The sequence below is a fragment of the Ciconia boyciana genome, chromosome 32 (assembly GCF_034638445.1).
Source record: "Ciconia boyciana chromosome 32, ASM3463844v1, whole genome shotgun sequence".
NCBI lineage: Eukaryota > Metazoa > Chordata > Aves > Ciconiiformes > Ciconiidae > Ciconia > Ciconia boyciana.
The window spans coordinates 1,008,504-1,026,263 of NC_132965.1; the positions used below are offsets into that span (position 1 = coordinate 1,008,504).

At 63.1% G+C, this 17,760-nt stretch overlaps 1 protein-coding gene across 1 annotated transcript; it reads left to right on the forward strand.

Annotated features, from left to right (window-relative positions):
- Positions 1-952: 952 nt before the first annotated feature.
- On the forward strand, positions 953-12,310 carry EFNB3 (ephrin B3). Its single transcript, XM_072848619.1, is given in 7 exon segments — positions 953-1,159; positions 8,476-8,633; positions 8,636-8,767; positions 10,636-10,728; positions 11,022-11,060; positions 11,163-11,387; positions 11,964-12,310. Coding segments are annotated over 7 exon segments (1,092 nt in total). The 5' UTR covers positions 953-1,061.
- The last annotated feature ends 5,450 nt before the right edge of the window (positions 12,311-17,760 follow it).

Consider the following 17,760-nt stretch of genomic DNA (forward strand, 5'->3'; position numbering starts at 1 on the left):
GGACACCAACACCCCCAGGGCCACCGGCTGTCACCTACAGCCCCGCGGGGACCCCCAGGTTTGGGGTGACGTGGTGGCCTTTTGGGGGGGGAGGGGGTTGGGGGTCGTTTTAGGGCGCTGTGGGGCAGAGAGGGGTTTTGGGGTGTCAGGCGTGGGTCTGGTTGAGGGTTTGGGGGTTGTGGGGGTGTCTGGGGGTCGCGGTGTCCCCGTCCTGTCCCCTTGTACTAAAGGCTTCGTAACCCTCACCGGCTGTCACCGGGCTGTACTGGCACGGAGGGGGAGCTGCACCCCACATCCACCCCCCACACCCCACACCCCTACACCCCCACATCCCCCTACACCCAGTGGGCCCCACCCCACCGTGGCGGCGTTGCCCCTTTAAGGGCCCCCCCCCCCCCGGGGTGGGGCCCGTTTCTTGCGGCTTCACCTGTCACCATGGCAACGGCTGGTGATGTCACCACGGGGGGGGGGGGCCGGCGTGGGGCCTTAAAGGGGGGGGATGCCCCACGTGTGTGGCGCTACTGGCCACGCCCCCAGCCCTGTGGCCACGCCCCGTCTCCATGGTCACGCCCCGTATACGTGGACACGCCCCTTTCCAGGGGCCCGCCCCCTACTCCAATGCCTCGCCAATCTACTCTAAACCCCGCCCACAAGGCCCCGCCCCTCCGGTAGCCCCGCCCATCTCAGCACGCTTCTGACTGCCCTAAGCCCCGCCCTCCGCCTCACCGGCACCGCCCCTCCCAAAGCCCCGCCTCTCCCAAACCCCGCCCACCCCTTCCAGACTCCGCCTCCATCCGCGCTGCCCCTCCGAGGCCAACCCTCGCCGGCCCCGCCCACTTCCCCAAACCACGCCCCTCCCTCCCGCGCCCCAGTGACCACGCCCGTGGAGGGGAGGGGGGGCGCCCCTCCAGGCCACGCCCCCTCCCCCCGAGGCTCCGCCCCCTCCCCGCCGGTCCCGCCGCAGCCGGCGGCGATCGCAGCCGGGGCCGGGGCCGGGGCGGGGGCCGGGGCCGGGGCCGGTCGATGCCCGAGGCCGTCGTCGCCCCCCGGCGCCGGGCAGCATGGCGGGGCGGTGCGCGGCGCTGCTGGTGGCCGTGCTGGGGGCGGGGGCGGCGGGGCTCAGCCTGGAGCCGGTGGTCTGGCACACGGGGAACCGCCGGTGAGCGGGGAGGGGGGGGCTGAGGAGAAAAGGCGGGAACGGGGGAGGGCTGAGGGGATGGGGGGCTGAGGGGAACCGGGGGCTTGAGGGAGCCGGGGGGGGCTGAGGAGAAAAGGCGGGAACCGGGGGGCTGAGGGGATCGGGGGTGCTGAGGAGAAAAGGCGGGAACTGGGGGGTCTGAGGGGCTGGGGGGCTGAAGGGATTGGGGGGGCTGAGGGGATCGGGGGGACCGAGGGGATCGGGGGGCTGACGGGATCGGGGAGGGGGGGCTGAGGGGATGGGGGGGGCTGGGGGTCGTGGGGGGCCGGTTCACGACCCCCCCAGGTCACCCCGAGACGCAGTGAGTGGGGACGGGGACAGGGGGTGCGGGTGACGGTGTGAGAGCGCGGGGTGACACCGATACCGGGAGCGTGTGGGTGACAGCGGGTGACACCGGGTGTGTGACACCGCGTGTGGAGGGTGACACTGCATGTGTGTGACACCGGGAACGTGCGGGTGACACCGATACGGTGAGTGTGGGTGACACCGGGAACGTGCGGGTGACGCTGTGCCTGACACCGCGTGTGTGTGACGCCGGGAGCGTGGGTGTGACACGACACCCTGAATGTGTGTGTGACACCATGAACGGGTGTGTGACACCGATACCATGAGTGTGGGGGTGACACCGGGTGACACCGTGAGCGTGTGACACCGTGTCTGACACTGTGTGTGTGTGTGACACCGGGTGTGCCACCGTGAACACGGGTGTGACGCTGATACCATGAGTGGGGGTGACAGCGTGTGACACTGTGAATGTGTGTGTGACACCGTGTACGTGTGACACTGTGTACATGTGACACCGTGTGTGATACCATTTGTGACACCATGATTGTGTGTGTGTGCAACACTGTGAGTGTGTGACACCGTGTGTGACACCATTTGTGACACCATGATTGTGTGTGTGTGCAACACTGTGACTGTGTGACACCGTGAATGCGTGTGTGACACCGTGAACGTGTCACACCACGATTGTGTGACGCCGCGTGACACCGTGAACACGTGTGTAACGCTCCGCCTGACCCTGTGTGTGTGTGACACCGTGCGTGACACCCTGCGCGGGGGGGTGACACGGTGTCCGCGTGTCACGGTGTGCGGTTGTGTCTGACGGGGCGCCCAACACCTATGGGGGATGTCTGCGTGTGCGAGCCGTGGGGGCCGTGTGTGACACACGCAGGGGGTGCGAGTGTGCGACGAGTGGGTGTGTGGGGGGTGTGACACGCAGGCTGTGATTGTGTCAGGCGTGGGGTGTCAGGCTGATGGGGGTGTCGGGTGTGGGTGTGAGTGTGTGTGTGTTGGGGGTGGGTGTCTGTGTGTGGGTGTGTGTCGGGTGTGTGTGTGTGTGTAAGTGTTGGGGGGTGCATGTGAGTGTATCGGGAGTGTGTGTGTTGGGGGGTGTTGTGCGTGTGTTGGGGGGGTGTGTGTGGGTGTGAGTGTGTCGGGTGTGAGTGTGAGTGTCGGGTGTGAGTGTGAGTGTCGGGGTGTGTGAGTGTCGGAGTGTGTGAGTGTCGTGAGAGGTGTGTCTTGAGTGTCGGGGTGTGTGAGTGTGTCGTGTGTGTTGGGGGTGTGTGTGTGTATCTGGGTGTGAGTGTGTCGGGTGTGAGTGTGTGTTTGGAGAGGGGGTGTGGAGGGTGTGGGGGGGTCAGGGGGTGTGAGTGTGTAAGAACGTTCAGGGTGGGGGTGTGAGTGTGTCGGGGGGTGTGAGTGTCTTGGGGGTGTCGTGTGTGTGTTGAGGGGTGTGTCGGGTGTGAGTGTGTGTGTCAGGGGGTGTGGGGGGTGTCGGGGGTGTGTGAGTGTGTCGGCGGTGTGAGTGTCTTGGGGGAGTGTCGTGTGTGTGTGTCTGGGTGTGAGTGTGTCGGGTGTGAGTGTGTGTGTCGGGGGGTGTGAGTGTCTTGGGGGTGTCGTGTGTGTGTTGAGGGAGTGCGTGTCTGGGTGTGTGTCGGGTGCGAGTGTGTTGACTGTGAGTGTGTGTCGGAGTGTGGGGGGCTGTCAGGGGGTGTGTGAGTGTGTAAGAGTGGGGGAGTGTGAGTGTGTTGGGGGGGTGAGTGTCTTGAGGGAGTGTGTGTCGTGTGTGAGTGTGTCGGGGGGTGTGAGTATCTCGGGGGTGTCGTGTGTGTGTTGCAGGGGTGTTGTGTGTCTGGGTGTGTGTCGGGGTGTGTGTGGGGAGGTGTCGGGGTGTGTGAGTGTGTAAGAGTGATCGGGGGTGTGAGTGTGTCGGGGGGGTGTTGTGTGTGTGTTGGGGATGGGTTGTGTGTCTGGGTGTGAGTGTGTTGGGTGTGAGTGTGTGTGTGTGCGGGTGTGTGTGGGGGTGAGTGTGTAAGAGTGTCGGGGAGTGTGAGGGTCTTGGGGGGATGTCTGTGTTGGGTGTGTGTGTGTATCTGGGTGTGAGTGTGTCGGGTCTGAGTGTGTGTGTGGGGAGGGGTGTGTGGGGGGTGTGTGGGGGCCGGGGGTGTGAGTGTGTAAGAGCGTTCGCTGTGTGCGTGTGAGTGTACTGGGGGGTGTGAGTGTCTTGGGGGTGTCGTGTGTGTGTTGGGGGGGTGTTGTGTGTCTGGGTGTGTGTCGGGTGTGAGTGTGTCGGGTGTGAGTGTGTGTGTGGGGAGGGGGTGTGTGTGGGGGGTGAGTGTGTAAGAGCGTTCGTTGTGTGCGTGTGAGTGTGTCGGGGTGTGAGTGGCTTGGGGGTATCGTGTGTGTTGGGGGTGTGAGTGTGTCGGGTGTGAGTGTGTGTGTCGGGGGTGTGTGTGGGGGTGTCGGGGGTGTGAGTGTGTAAGAGTGTTCGGGGGTGTGAGTGTGTCGGGGGGTGTGAGTGTCTTGGGGGTGTTGTGTGTGAGTGCGTGTGTTGGGGGGGTTGTGTGTGTGTGTGTAAGGGAGTGTTGGGGGGTGCGTGTGAGTGTCTTGGGGGTGTTGTGTGTGTGTGGGTGTGAGTGTGTTGGGTGTGAGTGTGTCGGGGTGTGTGAGTGTCTTGAGGGAGTGTGTGTTGTGTGTGAGTGTGTCAGGGTGGTGTGAGTGTCGGGGGGGTGTTGTGTGTGTGTTGTGTGTCGGGTGTGAGTGTGTCGGGTGTGTGTCTGTGTTGGAGTGTGGGGGCTGTCGGGGGTGTGTGAGTGTGTAAGAGTGTTCGGGGGAGTGTGAGTGTCTTGGGGGTGTCGAGTGTGAGTGTGTGTGTTGGGGGGTGTGCGTGTGTGTAAGAGTGTTGGGGGTGCGTGTGAGTGTATGGGGGGTGTGTCTGGGGGGGTGTCGGGTGTGTGTTGGGGGTGTGTGTGTGTCGGGGTGTGTTTGTCTTGGGAGGGTGTTGTGTGTGTCAGGGTGTGTGTGAGTGTGTGTGCATTGGGGGGTGTCTGTGTGTGTTGGGGGTGTGTGTGGGTGTGTGCGTGTGTGTGTGTGTAAGAGAGTGTTGGGGGTGCGTGTGAGTGTCTTGGGGTGTCGTGTCTGTGTTGGGGGGCTGTGTCCGGGTGCGAGTGTGTCGGGTGTGAGTGTGTGTGTGGGGAGGGGTGTGGGGGGCAGGGGGTGTGAGTGTGTAAGAGCGTTTGCTGTGTGCGTGTGTGTCGGGGGTGTGAGTGTCTTGGGGGTATCGTGTGTGTTGGGGGTGTGAGTGTGTCGGGTGTGAGTGTGTCGGGTGTGAGTGTGTGTGTCGGGGTGTGTGTGGGGGTGTCGGGGGGTGTGAGTGTGTAAGAGTGTTCGGGGGGTGTGAGTGTCTTGGTGGGTGTTGTGTGTGAGTGTGTGTGTTGGGGGTTGTGTGTGTGTGTGTAAGGGAGTGTTGGGTGTGAGTGTCTTGGGGGGTGTGTGTGTGGGTGTGAGTGTGTCGGGTGTGAGTGTGTGTGTCGGGGTGTGTGAGTGTCTTGAGGGGGTGTGTGTTGTGTGTGAGTGTGTCGGGGGTGTGAGTGTCTCGGGGGGTGTTGTGAGTGTGTTGAGGGGTGTTGTGTGTCGGGTGTGTGTGTCGGGGTGGGGGGTGTCGGGGGTGTGTGAGTGTGTAAGAGTGTTCGGGGGGAGTGTGAGGGTATCGGGGGGGGTGTCTTGGTGTGTGTGTGTTGGGGTGTGTGTGTTGGGGTGTGAGTGTGTCAGGTGTGAGGGTGGGTGCGCGTGTGCGTGCGTGTGTGTGTAAGGGAGTGTTGGGGGGTGCGTGTGAGTGTCTTGGGGGTGTTGTGTGTGTGTCTGGGTGTGAGTGTGTCGGGTGTGAGTGTGTGTGTCGGTGTGTGAGTGTCTTGAGGGGGTGTGTGTTGTGTGTGTGTTGGGGGGTGTGAGCGTCTTGAGGGGGGGGGGGGTGTGTGTGTCGTGTGTGTGTGTTGGGGTGTGAGTGTGTCGGGGGTGTGAGTGTGTCGGGGTGTTGTGTGTGTGAGTGTGTGTGTTGGGGGTGTGTGTGTGTGTGGGTGTGTGTTGGGTGTGTGTGTGTGTGTGTGTAAGAGTGTTGGGGGGTGCATGTGAGTGTATTGGGGGGTTTGGTGGGGGTGTGAGTGTGTCACATGAGTGTGTGTGTGTGTGTCGGGGGTGTGTGTGTGTGTCGGGTGTCAGTGTGTGTCTGTGTGTGAGTGTCTTGGGGGGGGTGTCATGTGTGCGTTGGGGCTGTGAGTGTGTCGGGGTGTGAGTGTCTTGGGGGGTGTTGTGAGTGTGTCGGGTGTGAGTGTGTCGGGTGTGAGTGTGTCGGGTGTGAGTGTGTTGGGTGTGTGTGTGTCGGGTGTGAGTGTGCGTGTTGGGGTGTGTGACTGTCTTGAGGGGGGGTGTGCCGTGTGTGAGTGTTGGGGGCGCGAGTGTGTCAGGGGTGTGAGTGTCTCGGGGGTGGTGTGTGTGTGTGTCAGCGTGTGAGTGTGTCGGGTGTGCTTGTGTGTTTCAGGGTGTGCGAGTGTCCTGGGGGGTGTGTGCCGGGTGTGAGTGTGTCCGGGTGTGTGTGAGTGTCTCGGGGGTGTCGTGTGTGTGTTGGGGGTGTGGGTGTGGGTGTGAGTGTGTCAGGTGTGCGGGTGTGTGTCGGGGTGTGTGAGTGTCTTGGCAGGGTGTGTGCCGGGTGTGATTGTTGGGGGTGTGAGTGGCTCGGGGGTGTCGGGTGTGTGTGTCGGGTGTGAGTGTGTCGGGTGTGAGTGTGCGTGTCGGGGCGTGTGAGTGGCTCGGGGGTGTTGTGGGGGTGTGTGTGTCGGGGTGTGTGTGTGCGACTCGAGGCGTGTGAGCGGCTCGGGGGGTGTCGTGTGTGTGTGCGGGCTGTGTTGCCTGTGACGGGGGTGTGAGTGTGCGCCTGTGTCTCCGCCTGTCCCGGGGGGTGCTGTGCTCCCTGCCGCCTGTAGCGTGGGGGTGTGGGGTGGGGGTGCGTGGGGGTGTCGTGTGTCGGGGGCGTGTTCGTGTGGCTGCATGTGTGTGACTGTGTCAGGCGTGTGCGGGTGTGGAACTGGGTGTCAGTCGGGGTGTCTGTGTGTGCGGGGGTGTGTGCGTGCGGGTGTTGTTTGGGTCCTTCTGTGTGCGTGTGTGCATGTGACACACCACGTGTGTGACACCGTGTGTGTGTGCATGTGACACACCACGCGTGTGGCACCGTGTGCGGGTGTGACACCGTGCGTGTGTACATGGGACACACAACGCATGTGACACCGTGTCTGTGTGCATGTGACACGCCATGGGTGTGACACCGTGTGCAGGTGTGACACCGTGTGTGTGTACATGTGACACGCCATGCGTGTGGCACCATGTGCGGGTGTGACTCCGTGCGTGTGTACATGTGACACGCCGCACATGTGACACCGTGCGTGTGTACATGTGACACGTGGCGCATGTGACACCGTGTGCGGGTGTGACTCCGTGTGTGTGTACATGTGACATGCAACGCGTGTGACACCATGTGTGTGTGCATGTGACACGCCGTGGGTGTGACACCGTGTGCGGGTGTGACACCGTGTGTGTGTACATGTGACACACAACGCATGTGACACCGTGTCTGTGTGCATGTGACACGCCGCGGGTGTGACACCGTGTGTGTGTACATGTGACACGTGGCGCATGTGACACCGTGTGCGGGTGTGACTCCGTGTGTGTGTGTACATGTGACATGCAATGCGTGTGACACCGTGTGTGTGTGCATGTGACACGCCGTGGGTGTGACACCGTGTGTGGGTGTGACGCCGTGCGTGTGTACATGTGACACACAACGCATGTGACACCATGTCTGTGTGCATGTGACACGCCGTGGGTGTGGCACCGTGTGCGGGTGTGACTCCGTGCGTGTGTACATGTGACACGTGGCGCATGTGACACCGTGTGCGGGTGTGACTCCGTGCGTGTGTACATGTGACATGCCACGCGTGTGACACCGTGTGCAGGTGTGACTCCGTGCGTGTGTACACGTGACGCCACGCGTGTGACACCGTGTCGGTGCGCGTGACGCTGCGGGTGTCACACGGGCTGGGTGACCCAGTGTGTGTGGGTGACACGCGTGTGACACCATGGGGGTGTGACGCGGTGACGGGTGTAGGGACACGGTGACACAACAGCCTCTGGGGTGCCCCCCGCACCCCTGGGTCCCCCCCCTTTTTTTTTTTTTGGGGGGGGGGAGTGGGTCCCCGTTACCATGGCAACGCTGACGCCACCACCTCCCCTCCCCCACCCCACACGCCTGGGTTTCCCCGGGGGGGGGAGGGGGGGGGTCTGCAGGGGGGACCCCGGAATCCGGGGGTGCCCCCCCCCGATTCCAGCAGCTTCCCAATGGGGGGGTCCCCACCCCCTCCTTAGGGGTCCCAGGGGTCCGGGTGCCCCCCAATTCCAGCACCTCCCCAGTGGGGGTCCCCTAATCGGGGCGGGGTCCCCAACCCCTCCTTAGGGGTCCCAGGCATCCGGGTGCCCCCCCCAATTCCAGCACCTCCCCAGTGGGGGGGGCGCTTAATCGGGGGGGGGGGTCCCCAACCCCTCCTTAGGGGTCCCAGGCATCCGGGTGCCCCCCCCCCAATTTCTTCAGCTTCCCAGTGGGGGGGTCCCCAACCCCTCCTTAGGGTCCCAGGGGTCTGGGTGCCCCCCCCCCCCAATTCCAGCACCTCCCCAGTGGGGGGGGGTCCCCAACCCCTCCTTAGGGGTCCCAGGCGTCCGGGTGCCCCCCAATCCCAGCACCTCCCCAGTGGGGGGTCCCCTAATCCGGGGGGGGGGCCCCCAACCCCTCCTTAGGGGCCCCAGGGGCCCGGGTGCCCCCCCCCCAATCCCAGCACCTCCCCAGTGGCGGGGGGGGTGTGTCCCGTTGTGTGTCCCCCCCTCAGCGGGGACCCAGGGCTCTGGGCACCCCCTCACCCCCCCCCTTTTTCTTTTTCCTCTCTCCCCGGCAGGTTCCTGGCCGCGGGGGGCTACGTCCTGTACCCCCAAATCGGTGACCGCCTGGACCTGGTGTGCCCGGGGGGGGGCGGGGGGGGGCCCAGCGGGGGGGGGGGCTACGAGTACTACAAGCTCTACCTGGTGGGGGGGGCGCAGGCGCGGCGCTGCCAGGTGCCCCCCGCCCCACCCTGCTCCTCACCTGCGCCCGCCCCCAGCGCGACGTCCGCTTCACCATCAAGTTCCAGGAGTTCAGCCCCAACCTCTGGGGCCACGAGTTCCGACGCCTCCACGACTATTACATCATCAGTGAGTCACCGCTGAGGTCACGGGGCGAGGGGTGTCACCGGGGGGCGGGGGTTGGCCATGGTTGGCGGGGGGCGGGGGCGGTTCGGAGGCGGGGGCTTCGGCGCGGTTAATGGCGGCGCCGGGGATGGCTGGCGGCAGCAGTGATGGTGTCGGAAGGGGCAGGTGATGTCATCGGAAGGGGCGGGTGATGTCATCGGAAGGGGGGGGTGACGTCATCGGAAGGGGCGGGTGATGTCATGGGAAGGACTGTCATGGGGCTCGGCGCAGTTAATGGCGGCACCGGCGACGGCCAGTGGAGGCGGTGATGGCGTCGGAAGGGGCGGGTGATGTCATCGGAAGGGGCGGGTGATGTCATCGGAAGGGGCGGGTGACGTCATCGGAAGGGGCGGGTGATGTCATGGGAAGGGGGAAGCGGGGTGGTGGCATTGCCAGGGTGCCACCGGAGGGGAGGGGTGGCGGCTCGGGGAGGTGACGGTGGCGCGAAGACGTTTGGAGGAGGCGTCGGCGCCATTGTTGTGTCATCGGGGACTCCCTGTGATGTCATCAGGGGAGTGATGTCATCTGGCGGGGGGGTGATGGCATCAGGGAGGTGCTGGGGGCGAGGGATGTCGGCGGGGCGACGGCAGGGGGGGGTGACGGCGGTAGGAAGGCGTTTGGCGGGGTGTCGGCAGGGCTATTACATCATCAGTGCTGTTACATCATCAGTGAGTCACCCGTGACGTCATCCCGGGGGGGGTGATGTCACCAGGGAGGTGCTGGAGGGGAGTGACACGTCAGCGGGGTGACGGCGGTAGGAAGGCGTTTGGAGGGGTGTCGGCACCGTTATTGCATCATCAGGGAGGCTCCTGTGATGTCATTGGAGGTGGTGATGTCATCAGAAGGGAGTGGTGATGGCAGGGGGAGGCACTGGAGGGGAGGGATGTCATCGGGGTGACATCACGGGGAGGTGACATTGGTAGGAAGGCATGTGGAGGGGTGTCGGCAGGGCTGTTGCATCATCAGCGAATCCCCTGTGATGTCACTGGGGTGGTGATGTCACCAGGTGATGTCACTGTGAGAAAGTGAGAGCAGCAGGAGGGCGTGGGGGGGGGGGGGTGTTGGCGCCATTATGACATCATCGGGGAGGCCCTGTGATGTCATCAATCTGTGACAGAGGGAGGTGTTGCTGGGCTGTGATGTCACTGGGGAGATGTTGCTGGGCTGTGATGTCACTGGGGAGATGTCACCAGGCTGTGATGTCACCAGGGAGGTGTCACTGGGGCGATGACATCACCGGGGAGGTGTCACCGGGCTGTGATGTCACTGAGGAGGTATCACTGGGGCAATGAAATCACTGGCCAGGTGTCACCGGGCTGTGACATCACCAGGGATGTGTCACTGGGGTGGTGACATCACTGGGGACGTGTCACCGGGCTGTGACATGGCCAGGGAGGTGTCATTGGGGCGGTGACATCACCGGGGAGGTGTCACTGGGGCGATGACATCACCGGGGAGGTGTTGCCGGGCTGTGATGTCACTGAGGGGGTGTCACTGGGGCAATGACATCACTGGCCAGGTGTCGCCGGGCTGTGACATCACCAGGGAGGTGTCACTGGGGTGGTGACATCACCAGCGAGGTGTCGCCGGGCTGTGATGTCACTGGTGAAGTGTCACTGGAGTGACGACATCACCGGGGAGGTGTTGCCGGGCTGGTGACATCACCGGGGACGTGTCCCAGGTCCGTGATGTCACCGGGGAAGGGCGGGGCGGGGGAGGGGGTGTCACTGAGGGCAGTGACATCATGGGGAGGGGGCGGGGGGGGTTGGGGGCCGGTGACCTCACCGATGACCTCACCGATGACCTCACCGATGACGTCCCTCTCCCCGCAGCGACCTCGGACGGGACCCGCGAGGGGCTGGAGAACCGCCAGGGCGGGGCCTGCCTCACCCGCGCCATGCGCGTCACCCTGCGCGTGGGCCAGCGTGAGCGGGGGGAGGGCGCCCGGGGGGGAGGGCACCCCGGGGGGGAGGGGCACCCTTGGGGGGGAGGGGCACCGCTGTGTCCCCAGAGGGGGTGGGGCACCGCTGTGTCCCCAGAGGGGGTGGGGCACTCTGAGGGGGTGGGGCACCCGTGGGGGGGGGAGGGGCACCTCTGTGTCTCCAGAGGGGTGGGGCACCCCGGGGGGCGGGGCAACCCGGGGGGTGGGGCACTCTAAGGGGGTGGGGCACCGCTGAGTCCCCTCTCTCACCCCTCCCCCTCCCTCCCCTCCCCCCAGGACCCGGGTCGGGGCCGGCGCTGGAGCAGGAGGGGGCAGGTATGGGGGGGAGGAGGGTCGCGGGGGAGGGGCAGGGGGCCCCCAGACTCCGGGGTCCCCCTGACCCCCTCCTCCCCCCTCCCCTCTCCCCTCCCCCTCCAGGCCCAGCCAATCAGACGAGCCCCCCCAGGCCCGGGCCCTCCCCCCGCGGGGCCGGGCGGGGGCGGGGCGGCGGGGGAGGGGCGGCGGCGCTGCTGGCGCTGGCGGGGCGGGGGCGGGGGGCTCTGGTGGCGGCGACGCCCTCGGCGCCCCCAAAACCCCCGGGGGCCCCCCGGCCCCCCGCCTGCCCCCTCCGCGACCTCCCCCGCCGCCCCCGCCTACTACAAGGTATGAGGGGGGGAGGGGGGCCGGAACCCCAAAACCCCGGAGAACCCCCCCAAAATGGAAGGGACCCCGCCCCCAGGGAGGCTCCGCCCCCTCGGGCACCCCCGGAATGGGGGGGGCTCCCGAAAGTGGGGGATTCACCCCAAAATCCTGCCCCCCCCCCGAGCCCTCCAGGCCAGGTGGGAAGGGGTTAATCCCGGATGCTGGTGGGGCGGGGCTTAGCGCAGGGGGCGGGGCCTAGCCGGGGAGGTGTGGCCAACGAGGGGGTGTGGCCTAGAGAGGAGGCGGGGTCTAGCGTAGAGCACGGGGGGCCTATCCTGGGGGTGTGATGGTGCCGAGGGGGCGTGGTCTTGCCGAAGGGGCGTGGCCTAGCCCGAAAGAGGCGGAGCTTCCCCGGTGTGGGCGTGGTTTAGCCCCGGGGGCAGAGCTTGAGCTGGGGGGGCGGAGCTTCCCCAGCTTTGAGGCGTCACCCCCGGCGGGTGGGCGGGGCTTGTTGTCCCCCTTCAACCCTTTATTGGCTGTGGGGAAGCCCCGCCCACATGATGGAAGGCGGGGCTTCCTCAGCCACGCCCCCCCCAGCGGGGGGGGGGGACAGCTTTGGGGGAGGGGCTTTGTCGCCGCAGCCGTGCTGCAAAATGGCCGCCGCCTCCCGGAGGGACCCGGGCGTCTGGCGACAGGAAGTGACATCACGCTGCGGGCGGGACTTCCTGCTGTGGAGGGCGACGGAGAGGTGGGACTTCCTGTCGGGGCAGGAAGAGGCGGGACGCCGCTGGCCAGGAGAGAGGCGGGACTTCCTGTTCGGCGCCCGGAGAGGCGGGACTTCCTGCGCGGGCCGGAAGCAGTGCCCAGGACTTCCTGTGCAGGCCGGGGAAGAGGCGGGACTTCCTGTTTGGGCCCGGAGCCGCCAGCCGGGACTTCCTGTGTGACGCCGCTGGGGGAGGGCGGGACTTCCCGTTCGCGGAGGGGCGGGGCTTGGCGGGGCACTTCCTGTCCGACCCGCGGCGATTAGAGCGAGTTCTTGCGCATCGGCTCCGCCCACCTCCCTGTCAATCAACGGGGGGAGGGCGGGGCTTGGGGAGGGGCGGGGTCTGTAGGGGGCGGGGCTGACGGCGGCGGCCCCGGCTCGGCAAACATGGCGGGTGCCATGGCCACGGGGGGCGTTGCCATGGCGACGGGAGGCGCGCGGGGGGTGGCGTAGCCATGGTGACCGCCGCCGGGAGGGTGCCAGCCGGCGGTTGCCATGGCGACGGGGACCCCCGGGGCGCGTGGGGACCGCCTGGACCCGGGGGGGAAGGGGGGAAGGGGTCACGTGTCACAGCCCCGTCACGTGTCACACGTGCGACAGCCCGTGAGCCGTGTCACGCCTCGTCACGCGTGTCACAGCCGTCGCGTGGCGCGTCGTCACGCGTGTCACAGCCGTCGCATGTCACTCCCGGCACGCCTCGCGCCCCGGCACGCGTCACACACGCATCACACCCCGTCACATGGGTCACCTGTCACACGCGTCCTGCCCCACCCCCGTCACCCCCATTTTCGGGCCCAGCGCCCCCTTTCCAAGCCCTAAAGCTCCATTTTTAGGGCCAAAAGCTTCGTTTTTAGGGCCAAAAGCTCCGTTTTTAGGGTCTGAAGCCGCATTTCCGCGTCCAAACCCTCGTTTTCAGGTCCCAAACCCTCCGTTTTGGGTTGAAACCCTGCATTTTTAGCATTTAAAGCCCCGTTTCGAAGGTCCCGACCCTCATTTTTAAGGCCCAAAGCTCCATTTCTCAGCTCCAAAGCCTCTTTTTTGGGGCCCAAACCCACATTTTTAGGGCCCAAACCCACATTTTTAGGGCCAAAAGCCTCTTTTTAGAGTCCAAAGCGCCATTTATTGGATCCAAACCTCATTTTTTGGGCCAAACCCCTCATTTTTAAGGCCCAAACCCTCAGTTTTAGGGCCCAAACCCTCAGTTTTAGGCTCTGAATCCCCCTTTTAGGGTAGAAAGCCTCATTTTTAGGGTCTCAATCCTCATTTTTAAGTCCCAAACTAATTTTTAGGGCCAAAAGTCTCTTTTGAGCGTCCAAAGCTCCATTTATTGGATCCAAACGTCTTTTTCGGGCCTAAACTCTGAGTTTTAGGGCCTAAACCTCATTTTTAGGGCCCAAACCCACATTTCTAAGGCCCAAACCTGCATTTTTAGGGCCCAAACCCTCATTTTTAGGGTCTCAACCCTCATTTTTAGGGCCAAAAGCCTCTTTTGAGGGTCCAAAGCTCCATTTTTTGGATCCAAACCTCATTTTTAGGGTCCAAACCCACATTTTTGGTGTTCAAAGCCTCATTTATAGTTTTCAAACTTGAATTTTGAGCGTCCGAACCCTCAGTTTTAGGGCCCAAACCCACATTTTTAGGGCCAAAAGCCTCTTTTTAGAGTCCAAAGCGCCATTTATTGGATCCAAACCTCATTTTTTGGGCCAAACCCCTCATTTTTAAGGCCCAAACCCTCGTTTTAGGGCCCAAACCCTCATTTTTAGGCTCCGAATCCCCCTTTTAGGGTAGAAAGTCTCATTTTTAGGGTCCAAACCCACCTTTTTAAGGCGGAAACCTGCATTTTTAGGGCCCAAACCCTCATGTTTAGGGTCTCAACCCTCATTTTTAGGGCCGAAAAGCTCTTTTTAGGGTCCAAAGCTCCATTTATTGGATCCAAACCTCATTTTTGAGGCCAAACCTGCATTTTTAGGGCCTAAACCCTCCTTTTTAGGTCCCAAACGCTCATTTTTAGCGCCCAAAGCCTCATTTTCGGGCCCAAACCCACATTTTTAGGCTCCAAATCCCCCTTTTAGGGTAGAAAGTCTCATTTTTAGGGCCCAAACTCTCATTTTTAGGGCCAAAAGCCTCTTTTTAGGGTCCAAAGCTCCATTTATTGGATCCAAACCTCATTTTTGGGGCCAAACCTGCATTTTTAGGGCCCAAACCCTTCAGCTTTGGGCCCAAACCCCTCATTTTTAGGGTTCAAACCTCATTTATCGTTTCCAAACCCCAATTTTGAGGGGCCCAATAATTTTGAGGGCCCAACCCCCCCTTCTAGTGGTCAAAGCCCCTTTTTTAAGGTCCAAAACCTCATTTTTGGGGGTATAAACCCCCATTTATTTGCCAAACCCTCGTTTTTTGAAGGTCTGAAGCCCCATTGTTAGGCCCCAAACCCTCATTTTGGGGTCAAACCCCACATTTTTAGGGGTCAAAACCTCATTTTCAGGGTCAAAAGGCTCTTTTTAGGGTCCAACCCCCCCCCGTTTAGGGGAGAAAGCGGCATTTTTAGGGTTTAAAACCGCATTTTTAGGGCCAAAAGCCTCTTTTAAGGGTCCAAAGTGCCATTTATAGGGGCCAAAGCCTCATTTTTGAGTCCAAACCCTCATTTTTAGGGTCCCAACCCCTCTTTTAGGGTAAAAAAATCCCATTTTTAGGGTCCCAACCCTTATTCTTAGGGTTTCGATCCCTCTTTTGGGGTAGAAAATCTCATTTTTAGTATCCCGGCCTCCCTTTTTAGGGTCTCAGTCCCTGTTTTAGGGTAGAAAATCTCATTTTTAGGGGCCCAACCCTGATTTTTAGGGTCTCAATCCTTATTTTAGGGCAGAAAAATCTCATTTTTAGGGTGCCAACCCTTATTTTTAGGGATTCAGTCCCTCTTTTAAGGTAAAAACTATAATTTTGGGGGTCCTGACCCTCATTTTAGTGTTTCAATCCCTCTTTTAGGGCAGAAAAATCTCAGTTTTAGGGTCCCAACCCTGATTTTTAGGGTCCCAACCCCTCTTTTGGGGTGGAAAATCTCATTTTTCGGGTCCAACCCTTATTTTTAGGGTTTAGATCCCTGTTTTAGGGTAAAAAAATCTCATTTTTAGGCTCCCAACCCTCATTTTTAGGGTCTCAATCCCTCTTTTGGGGTGGAAAATATTAGTTTTAGGGTTCCAACCCTCATTTTTAGGGTCTCAACCCCTCTTTTAGGGTAAAAATCTCATTTTTAGGGTCTCAACCCCTCTTTTGGGGCGGAAAAATCTCATTTTTAGGGTGCCAACCTTTATTTTTAGGGTTTCAAGCCCTCTTTTAAGGTAAAAAATCTCATTTTTAGGGTGCCAACCCTCCTTTTTAGTGTTTAGATCCCTCTTTTGGGGTAAAAAAACCTCAGTTTTTGGGCCCAACCCTCCTTTTTGGCGTCTCAATCCCTCTCTTAGGGCAGAAAATCTCAGTTTTGGAGTCCCAGCTCCTCTTTTGGGGTAAAACATCGCACTTTTGGGTCCCGACCCCTCTTCAGGGCCCCCCCCCCCCTTTTTGGGGGGCCCCAAATCCTTCTTTTAACGCCCCAACCTCCGCCCCTCCCCCCACGCCCCCCCCGCGTTGCCATGGCAACAGGCGGGCGCGCCCTGCCGTGACGTCACGGCGGCGGCAGCCAATCGGGGCGCGGCTCGGCCGTTGTTGCTGGGGGGGGACACGCACGGCACAGACACGGGGGGGGGCGGGGTCACGGGGGGGCTCGTGCACGGGGGAGGGGGTTGCCTCGTGCAAAACGCTCGTGCAAGGCCGGGCCACGCCCCCCCTCCCTTCCCCTCCCCCCCTCCGTGCCCGCGGCTCGTGCACGCGCGTGGGAGAGCGGCTGCCCCTCCCCCCCCCCCCGGGCGGGTCACGCGGGGACACGGGGTTAAAAATAGCCCCCGCGCCCCTCCCCCCACGCCCGGGCGCCGGCGGGGGGGGGGGCGGGGCTACGGCCGGCGCGCGCCAGGCCCCGCCCCCCTGGCAGGGGGAGGGGCGGCTGGCCAAGGGGCGCACGTGCAGCCCGGCGCGCTGCCTGCGGGGCGGGGTTTGGCGGAGCCCCGCCTCCGCTGCCGGCTGATGCGCTCTCATTGGCTGGCGCCGGGGCCGGGGCTGCCGCCATTGGCTGGCGCTGGGCGTCCCCAGGGTGGGAGCGGCCTCCCAGGCCCAGTGTGCCCCGTGCTGGTCCCAGTGCCGCCCAGTGCCTCCCAGTGCCGCCCAGTGCTGGTCCCAGTGCCGCCCAGTGCCGCCCAGTGCCGCCCAGTACCGCCTTGTACTGGTCCCAGTGCCTCCCAGTGCCGCCCAGTGCTGGTCCCAGTGCCGCCCAGTATCACCTGTACTGGTCCCAGTGCCTCCCAGTGCTGGTCCCAGTGTCTCCCAGTGTCACCTGTACTGGTCCCAGTGCCTCCCAGTGCCTCCCAGTGTCCCCCCGTAGTGCTCCCAGTGCCTCCCAGTGCCAGCCCATACCGGTCCCAGTGCCACCCAGTCCCATTGTCAACCCGGGCTGCTCCCAGTGCCTCCCAGTACCGCCCTGTACTGGTCCCAGTGCCTCCCAGTGCCTCCCAGTGCTGCCCTGTACTGGTCCCAGTGCCTCCCAGTGCCGCCCAGTGCCTCCCAGTGCCGCCCAGTGCTGGTCCCAGTGCCGCCCAGTGTCACCTGTACTGGTCCCAGTGCCTCCCAGTGCCGCCCAGTGCCTCCAGTGTCACCTGTACTGGTCCCAGTGCCTCCCAGTGTCCCCCCGTAGTGCTCCCAGTGCCTCCCAGTGCCAGCCCATACTGGTCCCAGTGCCACCCAGTCCCAGTGTCAACCCGGGCTGCTCCCAGTGCCTCCCAGTGCCAGCCTGTACTGGTCCCAGTGCCTCCCAGTACCGCCCTGTACTGGTCCCAGTGCCTCCCAGTGCCAGCCTGTACTGGTCCCAGTGCCTCCCAGTGCCAGCCTGTACTGGTCCCAGTGCCCTCCCAGTCCCAGTGCCAGCCCGTACTGGTCCCAGTGCCTCCCAATACCAGTCCATACTGGTCCCAGCGCTGTCCTAGTACCCCCCCATACTGGTTCCAGTACCATCCTGTACTGGTCCCAGTGCTTCCCAGTGCCACCTCTTACTGGTCCCAGTACTGACCCATACCGGTCCCAGTGCCTCCCAGTGCCAGCCCATTCCAGCCCAGTGCCTCCCACTGTCGCCCTGTACTGGTCCCAGTGCTGTCCCCGTGCCAGCCCATACTGGTCCCAGTACCACCCTGTACTGGTCCCAGTGCCATCCCAGTGTCACCTGTACTGGTTCCAGTGCCACTCCATACTGGTCCCAGTGCCTCCCAGTGCCATCCCAGTCCTGGTGCCACCCAGTGTCCCCCTCGTCCCAGTCCCAGTGCCCTCCCAGTACCGTCTCAGTCCCATCCCAGTGCCCTCCCAGTACTGCCCTATCCCAATCCCAGTACCATCCCAGTACCATCCCAGTACCATCCCACTGCCCTCCCAGTGCCCTCTCAGTCCCGTTCCCAGTCCCATCCCAGTACCGTCCCATCCCAATCCCAGTGCCCTCCCAGTCCCATCCCAGTACCATCCCAGTGCCCTCCCAGTACCACCCCAGTCCCATCCCAGTCC